This window comes from Geotrypetes seraphini, chromosome 7, assembly GCF_902459505.1.
Source record: "Geotrypetes seraphini chromosome 7, aGeoSer1.1, whole genome shotgun sequence".
Classification (NCBI taxonomy): domain Eukaryota; kingdom Metazoa; phylum Chordata; class Amphibia; order Gymnophiona; family Dermophiidae; genus Geotrypetes; species Geotrypetes seraphini.
Window position 1 is genome coordinate 190,476,594 of NC_047090.1, and position 20,033 is coordinate 190,496,626.

The 20,033-nt window shown below is 42.3% G+C and overlaps 1 protein-coding gene across 1 annotated transcript in view; it reads left to right on the forward strand.

Moving 5' to 3' along the window:
• POMT2 (protein O-mannosyltransferase 2) overlaps positions 1 to 20,033 on the forward strand; it is a 174,102-nt gene that overhangs the window by 131,913 nt on the left and 22,156 nt on the right. The window contains exons 16-17 of the mRNA XM_033951284.1: positions 4,775 to 4,846; positions 5,117 to 5,176. Coding sequence (XP_033807175.1) covers positions 4,775 to 4,846; positions 5,117 to 5,176 — 132 coding nt within the window. The remainder of the gene's footprint in view (positions 1 to 4,774; positions 4,847 to 5,116; positions 5,177 to 20,033) is intronic.

Consider the following 20,033-nt stretch of genomic DNA (forward strand, 5'->3'; position numbering starts at 1 on the left):
TCAAATTCATGTTAAATATATAGATTAATCAGATTATAAACTCATAGAATTAATTATTAACCTCAAACATTAATATTAAAACTCATTTGACCAAATTCAAATTATATTCATCTTCTAAAAACAAAATTTTAAATATCTTTATAATATAAATTCCATATATTTTGCTTAAAAGCTCCTTTAAATCTAATACACACCACCCCTACCATAGTTTAGTCTAAAATATATCATTAAAAACCCCTCAATAGATTCATTAAAATGAAGATATTATACACATATTTTATATCTACCTTCATATCTAAATACTTATCATATTCCAAGCATTAAACATACAATATATTAACAGCAGAATCAAATATTTCATAACTTCCATACTCCAAAGTCAATAATTGACTACACCAATAAATGATTATAGAATTATAATTAACAAGGAAATGATCAATGATATATCCAAATTCCAAGCACAAATGACATAGCATACATATAATGCAACCAAAATCAATAAAAATAAATATCACATATCTAGATTATCATAAAGAAAATTAAACTAAAATTCAGAAATATATTTGTCCATATTTCATTGTATTCTTGTTTCTCCGAATCATAAAACCTAAACATAGCTAATAAACAATACATTAAAACAAAATAACATAAAACATTCATGACACCACCAACACTAACATAACATACCAAATATTCAAAAGAAAGAAAAAAGAAAGAATAATAAATAAACAATTCCAACAACATCTTTGAAACCAAATAAAAAATTCCATTGCACATAACAAAAACATAAGAATGGTGCAACATAACTCTTGTTCATCCTCTTCTTCTCTTGAAAGACCTTCAAATAGTCATTAGCTCTGAAGTGACCAAGAAATCCCTCAGTTTTTCAGGATCCTCAAAATAAAGAGATTTATTCCCACTGGATACTCTCATTTCTGCAGGATAGTATTTATATCCTTTTTCTTTCAAATGAGGACGAAGCTGAAGGAACTACTGCCTTAAAGCCACAGTACTCTTTGCAAAATCCGGCAAGAATAATAATTTGGAGCCTTTATAATTTAAGTTTTTATCAACCTTTGCCACACTTAATATTTCAAAGGCTTGCTGGAATCTCAAAAGCTTAAAAATAAGAGGTCTGGGCTTTGAGTTGTTAGCAGACTGTTGAAATGGAATTCTATGTGCTCGTTCAATCTCTAGGGAGTACTTAGAATTCAGTTGTAATAACTTTGGCAGTAAATGCTCCAAAAACTGAATTGGATTTCCCCCCTCCAAATTTTCTTCTAGCCCAATGATTTTTACATTCTTTCTCCTTCCACGATTTTCATAGTCCACCAACTGCTTTTGCAGATCTTTAATGATTTTAGTATCATCCTTAGACAGAGCTGCCATTATTTCTAACTGCTCCACTCTGTGTTCTAAAACGGCCATTCGTTGATTAGCTATCTCCAGCTGTCTATTTGTGTTTAAAACTTCTTCCTTCACCTCCTGTATGCTTTCCACATTCTTCTGAATCAGCTGTGAAATTTTCTTAAGCTCAGCCATTATATCTTTTTTTTCAATTTCCTCATCATTCAGAAGTGGAGCTTTAGAGGCCGTCACATGATCATGTTTGATACTTTTCTCTGTGCCGGATGCCACAAAAGCCGCATCAATTTTTCCTTGCCGCGTACTGGCCATCTCTGCACGGCACACGAACCCACCAAAATCCGATATTTACGGCAAAAAGGTATTTTTGATCTTTAAACTGCTGCCTGGATAAGCGGAACAACGCGATCATACATCCATGTTTTGTGCGCGCCAAGCCACGCCCCCCCCCCATTTGTTATTTATTAATATGGCAATCTCAGCCTTTTTGCCAATTGCAGGGGCAAAAAAGTTTTTACGAACCGAACCCCCTTCCAGTTTTCTAGATTCCACTATTGACAGGTGCGTCTCTTGGATAAAGTACACATCGGCATTTTGCTTTTTTAGGAAAGCTAGCATTTTCTTCCTTTTTATTTGATGGTTAAGACCATTGACATTCAAAGAAAAAATCCTAATCTCCATCTAATTCCATATGCATAGACTAATAGTTAAATTATTTAATTTGATATGATTAGACACCAATACACATATAATATCCAATAAAAAATGAAATTGAATTTCTTCATCCCCATCATTCCCTAACTTCTTATCCCTGATTTTGAAGAAACCCCTCATACTCATCCCTCCCCTACCTCCCTCATAAATTGATTGTTTTGGAACACACATAGGATTAGTAATCGCAATACCCCCCCAGGCAACATTTAATCACACCTTTCTTCTTACCACATAAATAAATAATAGTATATTCATTAATGCATTATGAAACAATTAATATTTTAATAGTACCCCTTATAACAATGCAGTCTTAATTATTATCAAAAAGAAGTTCTTCATATAAACTTATTTTATAAGTTTTTTAATTGAACCAAGATTACCATCTCGCATGTTATCATTTTAATCTTTCTAATAATCTTTAAGTGGAATTTTATTTAATCAACTTTATTATAGATATTCATCTATCATTAAATTACTATTAAATAATTGATATTTAAAGTTTATCCCATGACCATCCCAAAATGCAGAAATATTGACTCTTTCTCCACTTATGAACAGTTCTACTGACTTAATCAAACATATTATTCTATCTTTTCATCTAATTAAGATATTCATAAAACTACAAGTTACTTAGCATAAATTACTATGTTCAATTTCATCAAGCAGCTTCATCTTTTTGTTTGATCAAATAAACATAACTGATGCAAATAAAATAAACTATATTGGTTGAAAACCAATAGACCAGAACATAAATATCATTTCATTATGAACCATACTAGAGATATTGTTAAATATATCTCAATCTTATATTCACTTTCATCCCTTTTTCCTTTTCATTCTTCTTTTCTATCTTCTCTTCTTTTCCTCACATCATGTGATTTTTTTAAAAAAATTGACAAAACTTATCTATTCTCTACTCTGTTTTATTATATATGTTATTCTTTTCTTTCTTCAAAGTTCCTCTTTTTCTTCAACTTGATATGTGCAAAACCCACAAAAATTTAGTAAAGCCAAAGTTTTAAAATCTGAACCCATTTAAAAAGACATTGGCTCAGAACTTGTCAGGAAATCCTTTAACTTTTCAGGCTCTTCAAAGTAGAGGGACTTATTTCCACTTGTTACCCTCATTTTTGCAGGATAATACAATCCATATTTGAGACCCTTTTCTTTGAATTGGGGTCTTAGCTGAAGAAATTGTTTTCTTATGGCTGCAGTATTTTTTGCAAAATCTGGAAAGAACAGCAACTTTGAACCTTTATAGTTTAAGTTTCTATCAGCTTAGCCAAATTCAAAATCTCCAAAGCTTGCTGGAATCTTAAGACCTTGAATATTAAAGGCCTTGGCTTCACTTGGCTAGCTGACTGTTTAGATGGAATTCTGTGTGCTCGTTCTATTTCCAGGGGATGTTTTGAATTTAGCTGCAGTAACTTTGGCAAAAGGTTTTCCAAGAACTGAACAGAATTCCCCCCTTCCAATTATCAGCCAGACCAATTATTTTCACATTCTTCCTTCTTCCACGATTCTCATAATCTTCAAGCTGTTTCTTTAAATCTTTAATATCCTTACTGTCAGCTTTACACTGAACCACGTTGATTTCCAACTGCTCCACTTTGTTTTCTAGTGTTAACATTCTCTGACTGGCAATCTCCATCTGCCTATTAATATTCAAAACTTCTTCTTTTACTTCAGCGATCCCACTGGCATTATCCTGGAGCATTTGCTTAATGCTCCGGAATTCAGCCATCATTTCACTCCTGTCCAGCACATCAATGGCTTCAGCAGGGAGAGGCACCTTCGACGGCAAACATTGATCTTGTTTCAGCCGCTTTGCCGAACCTCCTGCCGCGAAGGCAGTATCCAATTTCACCTGCCGCGTAGTTGCCATACTCCACAATATTTTTGCTGTACTTTAACGTCAAAAAAGCCGCAACGTACTTTCCAAATTCTCAGCGTGTCGTCTGGGTTTGAGGAGCTCCAAGATCACACCGCCATCTTGTGCGCCGGCAAGCCACGCCTCCCCCGATTTTTGTGTTGTATTGATTTTCACACACATTTGATACTATCACGGTCCAGGGATGTATCATGCTCAATAGACCACTCACATCATTATTAAGATTGTCTAATGATATTAAACATATTGATACAGGACGATTATCTCAGCAGCTAAAGTTTTTCCTGTGGGTTTTAAATGTAAGAAGCATTTCTAATGTACTGGGTTCCTTTTTGTGGAAGGATTCGGTTTGCTTGCAGCTACAGAATCCAGGAGGCAGTGGGAATGGATAGGTGGAAGGGAAGGGAAGGCAGTGGCCTGGCAGGGACGGAGCCACATAACCCCTGGTGATATCTCATGTACACACATTACTTGTTAGGAACCTAGTCCTTAATCTAATGGCAGCTTTTTTATTCAGTAAGGCATTCTTATTATCTCTTGATGTCTGCATTTGAGAAGAAATACCTTTCAATTTTCGTGTTCTACTGTTTTGTCAGGTTTGGGGTTCACCTTAAATGCCCTTGCTAATCTGTCCTCTATTCCCTGTGCTTATGCTAAGCTGCTGTATAGTCATTCTACTGTCCAAATGTATCCCACTGTGAATGTTGGCTTCTGGGAGGACGGGATAGAAATCTAAATAAATCAATAATTTGTTGATATTTGGGTTTCCTAGGTTATAATAACTCTGTTTTTCTCTCCATGAAGTCAAACAGTGGCCTAAAACCTAAACACCATGAAGTGACCTCCAAACCTTGGCACTGGCCAATCAATTACCAGGTGAAATGCTTTCATTTGATGGGTGAGAGGAGATGCTGGTACCTGGGGAGGGGACATATTTGTAGCATGATATGATAAAGACATATATGTGTATCGGAAAAGAGTACTGTATATAGATTGAAGCCGCACATGGAGATTAGATGATAGTGAACCATGATTACTTAAGTCTGTACTGTACTGTAGATAGGGAACATTAATGGTTTGTGATACACTAAGTTGCTTCTACAGGTGATATAGACGTAACCCAGCAACATTTCTCTGTTCCTGTAGGGCCTGCATTTCTCTGGAGTGAACCAAACTGATTCTCGTATTTATCTGCTGGGAAACCCGGTATGTGCTTATTTTGTGTTGGGGGAGGGGGGGTTTGGGGTGTGTGTGTGTTGATTTGCCCACATCCATACTAATAATGGCTAATGTACTTCTCTTTTAGGAAGTTATCCTAACCATTTTTATACCCTGCTAAACTAATTGCTTGCACCCTATTCTCTGGCAATAAATTTTAGAGTTTAATTACACGTTGAGTGAAGAAATATATTCTCGTGTTTTGTTTTAAATCTAATCTTTCATTTGTGAGTTGCTCATACATATACAGGCTCAAGGTGACAGATCAAAGAGGAAGGGGAAAAGAAGGAGGGGAAGAGGATGTGGAGAGACAAGAGGAGGGACTTAGACGTAAGAGATGCTATACAGAAACTGAGATAGTTAGTTGTCAAAAAGGTGAGTCTTCAGGTTTTTTTCTGAATCTAGTGTAGTTTATCTCTTTCCTGATAGCTTCTGGTAGGTCATTCCAGATTCTTATACCCAGATAGGTTAGAATAGAATGAAAATTTTGTTTATAGTGGAGGTATTTTGTGGATGGTAGGTTTAGTTGGACTCTGTTAAGGATTCTTTTTGATGTCGAGCAAACATTAGAGAATAATTTGATGAGAGGGGCTGCTGAGCTTCCGTATAGGATCTGGTGTAGGATACATGATGATTTGAAGATTATTCGGGATGATATTGGGAGCCAATGTTGATGAAGGTTGTGATTGAGTCAAATTTCTTTAATTTGTAGATTAGTCTAGTGGCTGTGTTCTGAATGAGTTGTAGTTTCTGGATAAGAGTGATTTTGATGCCAAGGTAGGCGAAGTTGCAATAGTCCAGTTGGGGTAGGACCATCATCTGAATGATCAGAGCAAAGTGGTGTGGGTGAAAGTATGGCCTTGTGAGTCGTAGTTGACGCATAGTGTAGATGATCTTTTTCCGAAGGTTAGATTTATTTATTTGTTCATTTTTATAGCTAACATTCTTTCCATCTTGTACATATGACATAATGAATTCCACCAAAAACTATCATTTAATCTCTTCCAATTTTTCCAATTAAATGTAATCTGCTGAATGGCAACTTCTGTCATAATAAGTTAGCTTATTATTCTTTTCAGAAATTTGACTTTTCTTCCTCATTGACATTCCAAATAAAATAGTATCATAGGATAAAGCCACAGGATTTTCTAACAAACAATTTATTTGGCCCCAAATCGATTTCCAAAAAGCCAAAATGAATGGACAATAAAACAATAAATGATCTAAAGTCCCCGCTTCGAGATGACAATGCCAACATCTATTAGACTTAGAGCTATCTAATTTTTATAAACGAACAAGGGTCTAGAAAGCTCGGTGCAACAGAAAAAAACAAGTTTGTCTCATAGATGCCACATTGTACAACTCATCCCCCAAGATCAAATTCATGGCCATTGAGATGCAGTAATTTGATGCTTAATTTCAATGTTCCAAATGTCTCTAAGACCAGTTTTTGGTTTTTTATTCATAAATCCAGATATCAATTTATACCACTGTGCGGCCTGTTGTCCCAGGAAGTCTACCTGAAAGCATAAGAATTCCAAACTATACTGGTTATTAAAATTTTTCCATTCAGGAAACCCTGCCTAAATGGCCTGCTTCAGTTGCAACCATCTATAACTTTGTGATTTATTAAGACCAAATTTATGTAGCAACTGTGAAAAATCAAGCAGTTTACCATTAGAAATAACATCGTCCAAAGTTCTTATACTTGCCATAACCCAGTACTTCCAGATGACCTTAAATCCGCCTATTTGAATCTTGGAGTTAAGCCATATAGTTTGTTGATTTATGTATAGGAACAGGTGTTAAATTATTTACAAATCTCAAAGTTTTCCATGTATCAACTAACACTCTGTTTTCTTTATATATCCTAGGCATTTTGATACTAAGAACATGGTTTAATCGCAGAGGAAAAATGAGTCACCATTCCAACCACAACCAGTCTGGGGTATTTTCAATGGGCTCTGGGAGGACCCAATACATACCTTGGCGCATAATATAGGCTTGATGATACCTATAAAAATTGGGAAAATTTACCTCCCCTTCCCTAATTGACTTTTACAAAGACACTAAAGCAATTCTAGCAATTTTACCAAGCCAAACAAATTTTGTAAGAATACTATTTAACTTTTTATAAAAGGACCTCTGAAAAAAAACTGGTATCATACTCATTTGGTAACAAAACACTGGTAATATCATCATTTTAATCGTTTGGACTCTCCCCCACCAAGATAAATGTAAAGGATTCCATTGCTCACACATTTTTGTTATCTTCTTTAATAAAGCTTTTTCATTTACTTTCATTGTGTCTTCCAGTGTATTTTTTATCCAAATTCCTAAGTATTTTATATTGGGATGGTTATTACCGTATTTTCACGCATATAACGCGCGCGTTATACACGGTTTTTACAAACCGTGCATAACCTTGCGCGTTATACGCGTGAGCGCATTGACAAAAATTTTTTTACATAGTTCCCCCCCCCCCGACATCCGATTCACCCCCCCCCCTGCAGGACCGCACGCACCCCCACCCCGAAGGACCGCTCGCACCCCCACAGCCTCCCGACCCCCCCCCCATCATGTAGAAGCTCCTACCGGTGTCCTGCTGCTTCCTCTTGGCGGTCCCAGCCCTTCTATGAGCCCTGTGCCTGCGCTGCTTCTTCCGGCGGTCCCGCCCTTTCTCTGACGTCAAGCCCTCTTGCCCCGCCGACTCCCCGACACGATCGGGGCAAGAGGGAGCTCAAGCCCTCTTGCCCTAGCCAACCGCGGCACCCCCGACACGATCGGAGCAAGAGGGAGCTCAAGCCCTCTTGCCCCCCCGACTCCCCGACACGATCGGGGCAAAAGGGAGCCCAAGCCCTCTTGCCCCGCCGACTCCCCAACTCCCCGACAATATCGGGCCAGGAGGCAGCCCAAGCCCTCCTGGCTCTGGCGACCCCCCCCCCCCAGCTAGTTGTTCGGGCCAGGAGGGAGCCCAAGTCCTCCTGGCCCTGGTGACCCCCCCGCTAGTTGTTCAGACCAGGAGGGAGCCCAAACCCTCCTGGCCACGGCGACCCCCTACCCCCACCCCGCACTACATTACGGGCAGGAGGGATCCCAGGCCCTCCTGCCCTCGACGCAAACTCCCCTCCCCCCAACGACCGCCCCCCCAAGAACCTCCAACCGCCCCCCCAGCTGACCCGCGACCCCCCTGGCCGACCCCCACGACACCTCCACCCCCCTTCCCCGTACCTATGTGTAGTTGGCCGGTCAGACGGGAGCCAAACCCGCCTGTCCGGCAGGCAGCCAACGACGGAATGAGGCCGGATTGGCCCATCCGTCCCAAAGCTCCGCCTACTGGTGGGGCCTAAGGCTATGCTGTTTTCGGAAGCCATATTGGGATGTATGAAGACAGGAGTGTTGCTCTACGAATGAGGCTAGCTGCTTGCTGAACATGAGACATGAGTCGAGGATTTTAGTGAGGATCAGAATGCTAGCAATTGGTCTGTAGTTGGATGCTATGGAGAGGTCTGCTTGGACTGTTTTCGGTATAGAGGTTAAGGCTATTTTACCCATTTCTTGGTTCAAGGAACTATTTAGCAGGTTAGTGAGCCAGTAAATGATATGATGCAGAGCTGCTGAAAGAAAGTAAGGAAGACAGTTGTCAAGGGGACTGCTTTGTAAGGCTAGTTTTGATATTAGCCTATTGGTATCGGGGAAGTAAAGGTTAGTGAATGAAGACCAGATTTGGTCTGCATTTATGGTTTCATTATATTCCTTATAGTTGTGTTGGAATGAGTTTGATGAGGCTGTCTTGGCAATTTCCGATTGGACCAATTTGACTTTGTTGAGGAAGAAATCTGTAAGTTCTTGGGCTGAGATTTTGTTGGAGAAGGTTGCAGATTCTTGGTTTAGGGGGCTGTCAATTGTCGTACTAGGCGGAACAGAGTTTTTGCTGTCGGTTATGTTACCTCCTATTTTTCTGGCGTAGTAATTTTTCTTTGTTTCAGATATGTTGTCCTTATATTTGTTTATGGCTGCTCTCCATTGTGTTCTAGTGTCATGTTTTTCCTCCATTTCCTCTCTAGACGTCTGCAAAAATTGTTTGTCTAGTCTTAAGGACTCCGTAAACCAGGGCGAAGTTCGGTTTGGTTTAATTTTGCACGGGTGGAGGGGGGATACAGAATCTAGGGTTTTGGCTATGATTTTGTTCCAGTTGGTTATCATTGAGGCGGTGTTGTTCGAGGGGGAAGGGAGTGATTTTGACACTATGTTCCAGAAGAGATCAGGTCTTGTTTTCCTGCGGACTAGTCTAGCGTCTTTGGTGGCTTTGGAGTTCAGGTCAGTTAGGTTTAGGTCGAATTCTAGGAGAAAGTGATCTGTCCACGGGACAGGGGACCATTTATCCTTTTGACTATGTTAGGGGAAGAGGATGCAAATAGATCTAGGGTATGGCCTTTTTCATGGGTGGGGCCTGAGGGTATGATAGTGATTTGGCAGTCCTCGGGTAGAGTCTTGAGTTTAGTGACTTCTTTATTTTCTGCAGATTCAAGGGGTAGGTTGATATCACCGAGTATGATTAGGTTGTCATGTTGGCAAATGAGGTTTGTTGTTATTTAGTGCTAGGGGGTCTGTAGAGTAGGAGGATTCCGATGTTCTTGTGTGTGGGGTTGTGCTCACTTTCGAGCTTGCAGGTGATGTATTCTAGGTCAGGTTGGGAGCTTGAGTCTGTTTCGGCGATGACATATGAGTTTTTGTAGATTATTGCCAGGCCGCCTCCTCGTTTGAGTTTTCTGGGGAGATGCAGAATGTTGTGACCCTGTAGGCAGAGGTGTGAGAGTTCAGGGCTTTTGAGATCTTTCAGCCATGTTTCTGTGATAAATGACAGAGCAATGTCATTGGATGTGATTAGGTCATTTAAGATGAAAAGCTTGTTTACCACTGATTGAGCTTTAGCGTATATCAAGTTTCAAGTTTATTAAAATTTTTGATTAATCGCTTAATCTTGCTTCTAAGCGATGTACATTCATAAAAGAAAATATTTAAATTACAATTTTAAAATAAAATTACAATTTTAAAATTAAAAATAAAACATTAATTAATATATATTTAACCATTAAAATAAAAAGAATATGCAAGGGATGGTGATTTTGTTTGGTTTTGTTGAGCATTTTGTAGGTAGTGGGTTGTTGAGGGGTTTAGGATTCGTTTGTTTTCTGTTTTTGTTGTGATTGTGTTTGTTCCAGAATATAGGGAGGATTTGCTGAGGTTGTCCAATGTATTCCATTGATTGGTTTTGGGGTTCTGGAGGATTGGGTCTTCATTGCTTGTAGTTCCAAGGGGGATTTATATTATTCTTGTGTAAGGCAGTGAGGGTGGTGAGGCATAGAAGAGGAAATATTGGAATAAGAGGGGGCTTCATCATGAGGGTAGGGTGAGTTACTGATTGGATTAGACATAAGGCATTGTGTGACTCTAATAGCTTGTGATATTTGATGCTCCGTAGGATGAATGTAGTTGTGGATCCGGTGGTTTGTAAGGTAAACGTGCAGCTGTGTTTGTTTGGGGGGGAGCCGCTGTGAGTGTGTGGCCGTTTGGCTTCTTTTGGTTTCATACTTCTGTATTAAGTATTTTTTGTGGTTGTCGTTCATGATCTTGTCTGTCTGTTGTCTTTGTCTGTATCTGTTTGCTTGATTTGTCCGATTTTGTTGATTGTTTTTGTTGTTTTGACTATGTTTGTTGTCTCTGTTGTTTTGTCTGTATTGATGTCTGTATTCCTGACTATTTGAGCTCTATTTGATTATGTTCGTCGCAAGGGGCGTCAGGTGGCGGAGTTCTTCTCCCACGCTCTTCCCTTCTGCCTCCCCTGTAGTCACTGGTCTTGGCTGAGCTGGGGCAGTTCACGACAACAGCAGAACTGTCCTGAAAGAATGTACAGAATCAAAAGTTTGTGCTGTAAGGGGCGTCGGGGAGGCAGAGATTGTCTCCCACGCTCTTCCCTTTTGCCTCCCCTGCACTGGTCTGGATAGGGCTGGGGCAGCTCCCGGCAACAACGGAACTGCCCTGAAAGAATGTAGAGAATCAAAAGTTGGTGCTGCAAGGGGTGTCGGGGGGTGGAGTTTGTCTCCCATGCTCTTTCCCTTCTGCCTCCCCTGCAGCCTCTGGGCTGGGCTGGGACAGCTCTCGGCAACTACAGAGCTGCTCTGAAGAATGTAGAACAACAGAAGTTATAACGGCTAAAGTGGAGAGCGGCCGCACGATACTTAAAGTCCTAGATTTCAAACGTACGGACTTTAATGCAATGGGAAAGTACCTGAAGAAAGAGCTGTTAGGATGGGAGGACATAAGAGAAGTGGAAAGACAGTGGTCTAAGCTGAAAGGAACGATAAAAATGGCTACAGACCTTTATGTGAAGAAAATCAATAAAAACAAGAGAAAAAGGAAGCCGATATGGTTCTCCAACCTAGTGGCTGAGAAAATAAAGGCGAAAAAGTTGGCGTTCATGAAATGTAAAAAAACCCAAGAAGAGGAGAGCAGAAAGGACTACAGGGTGAAACTGAAAGAAGCCAAGAGAGAGATACGTTTGGCGAAGGCACAGGCGGAAGAACAAATGGCTAAAAATGTATAAAAGGGAGATAAAAAATTTTTCAGATATATTAGTGAAAGGAGGAAGATAAAAAATGGAATTGCTAGGCTAAAAGATGCTGGGAACAAATATGTGGAGAGTGATGAGGAGAAAGCAAATGTGCTAAACAAATACTTCTGTTCTGTGTTCACAGAAGAAAATCCTGGAGAAGGACCGAGATTGTTTGGCAAAGTTACACGAGAAAATGGAGTAGATTCTGCGCCGTTCACGGAGGAGGGTGTTTATGAGCAACTTGAAAAACTGAAGGTGGACAAAGCGATGGGACCAGACGGGATCCATCCCAGGATACTAAGGGAGCTCAGAGAGGTTCTGGCGAGTCCTATTAAAGACTTGTTCAACAAATCTCTGGAGACGGGAGTGATTCCTGGGGATTGGAGGAGAGCGGATGTGGTCCCTATTCATAAAAGTGGTCACAGGGATGAAGCAGGAAACTACAGGCCGGTGAGCCTCACTTCAGTTGTTAGAAAAATAATGGAAGTGTTGCTGAAAGAAAGGATAGTGTACTTCCTTGAATCTAATGGGTTACAGGATCCGAGGCAACATGGCTTTACAAAAGGTAAATCGTGCCAAACGAATCTGATTGAATTTTTTGATTGGGTGACCAGAGAGCTGGATCGAGGACATATGCTAGATGTAATTTACTTGGATTTCAGCAAAGCCTTTGATACAGTTCCTCATAGGAGGCTGTTGAACAAACTTGAAGGGCTGAAGTTAGGACCCAAAGTGGTGAACTGGGTCAGAAACTGGCTGTTGGACAGACTCCAGAGGGTGGTGATTAATGGAAGTCGCTCGAAGGAAGGAAAGGTGACTAGTGGAGTCCCTCAGGGTTCGGTGCTGGGGCCAATCCTGTTCAATATGTTTGTGAGTGACATTGCTGAAAGGTTAGAAGGAAAAGTGTGCCTTTTTGCAGATGATACCAAGATTTGTAACAGAGTAGACACCGAAGAGGGAGTGGAAAATATGAAAAAGGATCTGCAAAAGTTAGAGGAATGGTGTAATGCCTGGCAACTAAAATTCAATGCAAAGAAATGCAGAGTAATGCATTTGGGGATTAATAATAGAAAGGAACCGTATATGCTGGGAGGAGAGAAGCTGATATGCACGGATGGAGAGAGGGACCTTGGGGTTATAGTGTCCGAAGATCTAAAGGCGAAAAAACAGTGTGACAAGGCAGTGGCTGCTGCCAGAAGGATGCTGGGCTGTATAAAGAGAGGCGTAGTCAGTAGAAGGAAGAAGGTGTTGATGCCCCTATGTAAGTGTTGCTCTACGTATGAGGCTAGCTGCTTGCTGAACATGAGACATGAGACTCGAGGATTTTAGTGAGGATCAGAATGCTAGCAATTGGTCTGTAGTTGGATGCTATGGAGAGGTCTGCTGTACAGGTCATTGGTGAGGCCCCACTTGGAGTATTGTGTTCAGTTTTGGAGACCGTATCTGGCAAAGGACGTAAGAAGACTTGAGGCGGTCCAGAGGAGGGCGACGAAAATGATAGGAGGCTTGCGCCAGAAGACGTATGAGGAGAGACTGGAAGCCCTGAATATGTATACCCTAGAGGAAAGGAGAGACAGGGGAGATATGATTCAGACGTTCAAATACTTGAAGGGCATTAATGTAGAACAAAATCTTTTCCAGAGAAAGGAAAATGGTAAAACCAGAGGACATAATTTGAGGTTGAGGGGTGGTAGATTCAGGGGCAATGTTAGGAAATTCTACTTTACGGAGAGGGTAGTGGATGCCTGGAATGCGCTCCCGAGAGAGGTGGTGGAGAGTAAAACTGTGATTGAGTTCAAAGAAGCGTGGGATGAACACAGAAGATTTAGAATCAGAAAATAATATTAAATATTGAACTAGGCCAGTTACTGGGCAGACTTGCACGGTCTGTGTCTGTGTATGGCCGTTTGGTGGAGGATGGGCAGGGGAGGGCTTCAATGGCTGGGAGGGTGTAGATGGGCTGGAGTAAGTCTTAACAGAGATTTCGGCAGTTGGAACCCAAGCACAGTACCGGGTAAAGCTTTGGATTTTTGCCCAGAAATAGCTAAGAAGAAAAAATAAAAAAAAAAAATTGAAATTGAATCAGGTTGGGCAGACTGGTTGGACCATTCGGGTCTTTATCTGCCATCATCTACTATGTTACTATGGAAGTTGGCACTGCAAGGGGCATCGAGAGGTAGAGCTCATACTCCCACGCTCTTCCCTTCTGCCTCCCCTACAGCTGCAGGAGTGTGTTGGGCTGGGGCAGCTCTCAGCAGCAATGGAGCTACCCTGAAGAGTGTAGAAAGACTACTTAGTAGCTTCATTGCATATCCCCCTAGTCCTAGTATTTTTGGAAAGAGTGAACAAGCGATTCACATCTACCCTTTCCACTCCACTCATTATTTTGTAGACCTCTGTCATATCCCACCTGAGCCATCTCTTCTCCAAGCTGAAGAGCCCTAGCCGCTTTAGCCTTTCCTCATTCTTAGCATCTGCCGCCGCACATTGAGCTGAGGGTTTCAATGTATCCTCAACAAGGACATCTAGATCATTTTTCTGGGCAGTGACTCTTAACACAGAATCCAGCATCACATAGCTATGGTTCAGGTTCTCTTTCTCTCATGCATCACTTTGCACTTGCTCACATTAAACATCATCTGCCATTTTGACTCCCAGTCTCTCAAAGGTCCTCTTGCAATTTTTCACAATCCTCTTGCAATTTAACAACTTTGAACAACTGTGTGTCATCAGCAAATTTAATTATCTCAAATCTAAGCTCAATAAGTTTCCCTTCACGGGTTCTTTTCGCTTTGGAGAGGAATTAGACAAGCTGGTTCAGAGTTTGGCGGACTTCAAGGTGCCCCGGCTACCGGAGGATAAACCTCGCCAGTCTGCTAGTGTGGATCTGGTTGAGTGGACCTGGTCGAGTGTCTGCTACGGGGGCTTCCTCCCATGGTCATTTCTTCCAGTGTATACTGTCCTTTTGGGGGGCTCGCTGGGGAAGTCAGGACCCCTCCCCCAATGATGGTGCTCGGGTCCTTATCCCAGTTCAGGTGTGTGCCCGCATGAGGGAGTTTTACTGGGGGTGAACCAAGGACACAACGGATCAGTGGGTCCTGGAGGTCATTCGAGACAGGTATGTTCTTGAGTTCGATTGACTCTTGCCAGATCTTTTTCTCTCTTCCCCTTGTCAGGCCTCTTGGAAGAAGTGGGCGTTTCGTCAGACTCTTCAGCGGTTATTAGAGCACAAGGAGGTACTCAATTTACTTTGTGGTGCCCAAGAAAGAGAGGTCTTTTCATCTGATTCTGGATCTGAACAGGACACTCCGGGTCCCTTCTTTTCACATGGAGACCTTGAAGTCCATGATCTTAGCAGTACAGCCCAGGGAATTTCTGACTTCCTTTTGACCTGATGGAGGCTTTCCTTCATAATCCGATTTGGGTCTTACATCAGCGATGCCTTCGCTTCACGATTTTGGGAAAGCACTGTCAATTCTGTGCACTTCCATTTGGTCTGGCTACGGCCCATGTACCTTCACCAAAGTTATGGTGGTGGTGGCAGCCTTGCACAAGGAGGACATCTTGATTCATCTTTATCAGGACGAATGGTTGATTTGTGCGAATTCCTTTCAGGAGAGCTCCCAAGTCATGGCCCGTGTTGTGGAATTGCTGCAGTTGTTGGGCTATTTTAGTTTAGTTAAAGCATTTTTGAGCTGGATTTTGGTGCCAAAATGCTACCACCATGGCCATCTTGGATTTCCGGATTTTTTTTTCCAAAGTTCTCCAGAATTTTCAAATCGCCTCATTTTCCCTCAAAACTGGCTGGGATGGAGTCCTCAGACTCCTTTTACCCTAATTGATGCCAGGTTTGCACTGGATAGGTGCCCAAAGAGCGCCCATGTGCCATGCAGCACCGGGGGGGAGGGGTGGGGGGCGGTTGACTTAGCCTACCATTTGCTCTCTAGGGTTGAGGAATGGTCAAGGGGTTTATCGGTTGAGAGTAAATTCCTTCCAGAGCTCCAGAGTGGCGGTCCTTCCCAATGAAGGAGCATGGAGGCCACAGAGCCTAAAAGATGTAAGCTGGAGTCATCTAAAGGAGACTCAATGCTGCCTCATGTGGCATGTTCTCCAGAATTTTTACAATACAATTTCTTATAGTCTGTAAATTTCAACATGGAATCATTGTGGCTTACAGCAAGTTGAGTTACATTTGTGATATAGCATTATTGATATGCGAGATCAGTATTGCCTGTTAATCTGATGTGAAGAGTTTATCTGGATGGACGAGATCCCCAGAGGAAGTCGGGCAGTGCATCAGGAGGTGTGTGGGGGCTTTGACTTCCAGGGCACATCTACCTCTGAGGCAGAGCCTGGCCAGAATTCAGTGGGCCTTTCTGAAGGAGATTCAGATATTGAGGAGTCTATTTGTATGGCTTTACTATCACAGAGCGAGTTCTCCGTGTTGGAAGATGCAGGATCGCAGGCTGGTGCAAATGTGTAAGACACAGTAGTGGCTGTTGATCAAGGAGATGACCACCATGGTCTGCCGGCTGCTCAGACCCTCAGCTCTGGTTGAGTTTATTGCAGGCTCTTTGTGGGAGTTCAACTTGGACTTCCAGCAGGTCTCCTCTGTTCCCTGCTCCATAATGAGCAGAGTGAGAGCCCTCATTTAAACTAACTTCCTCATTTAAACTAAAACTAAACTAAACTAAACCTTAGGTTTGTATACCACACCATCTCCACAAGCATAGAGCTCGGCACGGTTTACAGGGTTAGGTTGAAAAGGAGCTACAATGAAGGGTTATAGGAAAGGAGCTAGGAAGATAAAGAGGGACATTTCCCTGGCATCCTGATATTAGTGCATTACTCACAGAGCATTGGGATGCTCTTGGAGTAAGCAAAGGTCTGGGGGCAGATCTCGTCATACCGCTGGGTGCTAGAGATCATTCAGAATGGTTACAAGCTCAAATTCGCCCAGCCCCTCACGAACTGGTTTGTGGACTCCCCGGCAGGGCAACCAGAGAAAACAAGCAAGGTTACAGCCACAGTTCATAGGCTGTTAAATATTCTAGTCATAGAGTTGGTGCCATCTGAAGATTTGGGCTCGGGCAAATACGTTGTGCCTAAGATAGGCTCAGACAGCTAGAGACCTATTCTTGATTTTTCACACATCATTGCTGCGTTGAAAGTGCCACACTTTCGCATGGAGGTTCTGGGGGAATTTTCTGGCCTCACTGGATTTGCTTGAGGCCTACCTGCACATTCCCTTCTTCCTGAATGCAAAAAGTTCCTCAGACTTCATGTCCTAGAAAATCATTACCAGTTTTCGGCTTTTGGGCTGGTGACAGTTTCTTGCACCTTTATCAAGGGGATGATGGTGGTAGCTCCCATCTATGCAACTCAGACTTGCAGCTTCACCCATACATGGCCAAGTGGCTGATCAAAGCTCCATTGTTCCCAGAAGGAGAACAAGCGGTAGCCCACATTTCTAACTGAACCACGCTTATTGCACCCTGCATTGTTGGAGAGTATATGGGAGTATGGTGACTTTGCTGGTTTCAGGCTGAATTTAATGGAATCTGAGGCATTGGTGGAGTCTGAGGACTTGAGGAATGGCTCAGGAACATCCTTTCCTGGGTGCATCCATTATTTCGGAGTACTGCTCTCTCCATGGATGTTTGTTCAATTTATAGACTTAATTTGGATAAGCTTCTCCTCAAGACAAAAACCCAACTGACTCATTGGTCTACTTTACCCTTGTCTTTGGGTGGAATTAGTTTAAATAGAACGCTGGTTATACATTCTCTAGTCACTCCCGAAATGTCAACTTTGTAGGGATCTGAAGGCTGTGAACCGATATCTTTCTAGATTCTTTTGGGAAGGGAAGAAACCTAGGATGAGATTGAGCCTCCTGTTGAGTAATTGGAATCGGGATACCAAATATGTATCTTGTATTGCGCGTGAAGAGGTGCTTTCCCTTCAGTCTTTATTTTGTTTAATATCTGGATTATTCCACAGCTCAATCTCTCTGCTGGTGGACCATTTGAACCAATCTAACCCTGGGAATCTAACCCTTCCAAATTCTGCTCACTGAAAAGATATTGCCGATGGATGTGTCCAATTTAGAATGGGAGGCCCATGTAGATGGGCTTCATACACAGGTGCAGTGGTCAGCTTAAGAAACAGGTCTTCACATCAAACTCCTAGAGCTCAGGGCTAAATGGAACTCTCTAAAGTCTTTCAGAGATTGGCTACAAAACCAAACTGTTAAGTGCAGACATGAAAACTGCCAATCAAGTGGCGAAGGCTTCATCTAAGGCAAGACAGATGTTGGGTTGTATCCGCAGAAGTTTCATCAGCCGGAAGTCTGTAGTCATAATGCCATTGTACAGAACCACGGTGAGACCTCATCTGGAATACTGTGTGCAATTCTGGAGGCCACATTACCGTAAAGATGTGCTGAGAGTAGAGTCTGTTCAACGGATGGCCACCAGGATGGTCTCGGGGCTCAAGGATCTCTCATACGAAGAGAGGCTGAACAATTTACAGCTGTATTCTCTCGAAGAACGTAGGGAGAGGGGAGACATGATTGAGACGTTTAAATATATCACTGGACGTATCGAGGTGGAGGAAGATATTTTCTTTATCAAGGGACCCTCAGCCACAAGAGGGCATCTGCTCAAACTCAGGGGCGGAAATTTCATGGTGACACCAGGAAGTATTTCATCACCGAAAGAGTGGTTGATCATTGGAACGAGCTTCCGGTGCAGGTAATCGAGGCCAACAGTGTGCAAGATTTTAAGAGTAAATGGGATGCCCATGTGGGATCCCTAAGAGGGTAGAGTTAAGGAGATGGGTCATTAGGAGTGGGATCTCTAGGAGAGTAGACTAAGGGGGTGGGTCAGCAGAGTGGGCAGACTTGATGGGCTATGGCCCTTATCTGCCGTCATTTTTCTATGTTTATTCAATTCAGGTTCAGGTTGCAGTGTTTTATGTGAACAAGTATTGGGGTATGAGCTCCTATCCCTTGTGTCAGGAGACAGAGGGCTTTATCCTTTGAGCCACACACCTAGCAGGCAAAGAAAACAGCCTGGCAGACAGCGGGGTGTTGCACTCAACATAGGCATTGCCTGCAAGATCTTTTGAGAGTGGGGCATCTTTTTGGCAGATCTTTTTGCTACTCATATCAACAACAAAGCCCCCCAGTTCTGTTCTAGGCTCAGATCACATAGCAGAGTGGCATTATTTGCTTTCCTCCTTCATTGAGAGACTGGGCTCCTGTATACGTGACCTCTGATTCCTCTCATATTGAAGACTTTGTTGAAACTCTAGCAAGATCAAGGGACCATGATCCTAATTGCTCCTTATTGACTGAGGCAGGGTTGGTTCCCTCTACTTCTAGAATTGTCTTCCAAAGAACCCTGGAAGTTGGACTGTTTTCTGACTTTTCTTAAAGCAGAATGAGGGATCTCTTCTACACCTCAACCTCCAGACTCTAGCCCTCATGGCCTGGATGTTGAAAGTGTAGAATTTGCATTTGTAGGCCTGTCTCAGGTGCTTGCTTTTAGGAAAGACTCCACTAAGAGGTGCTACTGTTAAATGGAGGAGGTTTGCCCGCTGATGAAGGGACAAGGCCCTAGATCCTTTTACTTGTCCTAAACAAAAACTGCTTGAATACCTCCTGCACCTCTCTTGACTCTGGTTTGAGAACTAACTCTGTAAGGGTTCATCTCGGTGCAATTGGTGCTTACCGTTTTCTTGTGGGAGATAAGCCCATCTCTGTTTAGTCTAGTTTGATTGATGAGAGGTTTATTGACTAATTCCCCTATGAAAGCAAGCAAGATCCTGGGGACACCCTTAGACAGGCCTAGTTTGTTATTGAGAAAGACATGGTGGAAGCCACTGCTTATCCTGGATCGGTAGCATGGAATGTTGCTACTTTTGGGGGTTTTGCCAGGTACTAGTGACCTGGATTGGTCACCGTAAGAACAGGGCTACTGGGTTTGATGGACCATTGGTCTGACCCTGTAAGGCTATTCTTATGTTCTTAAACCTCCTGCTGTGTCATGGGACCTCAATGTGCTGCAGTGACTGCTGTTAGAGACAGGATGCTGGGCTTGATGGATCCTTGTTTTGACCCAGCAAGGTTTCGGTATTTTTAACCAAAAAGCTAGAAGTGTGATGACAACAAAAGAAGTTCTAGGAAAAGAACTGGACACACTGCCTTGGCCTTCTGCATGCATTCAT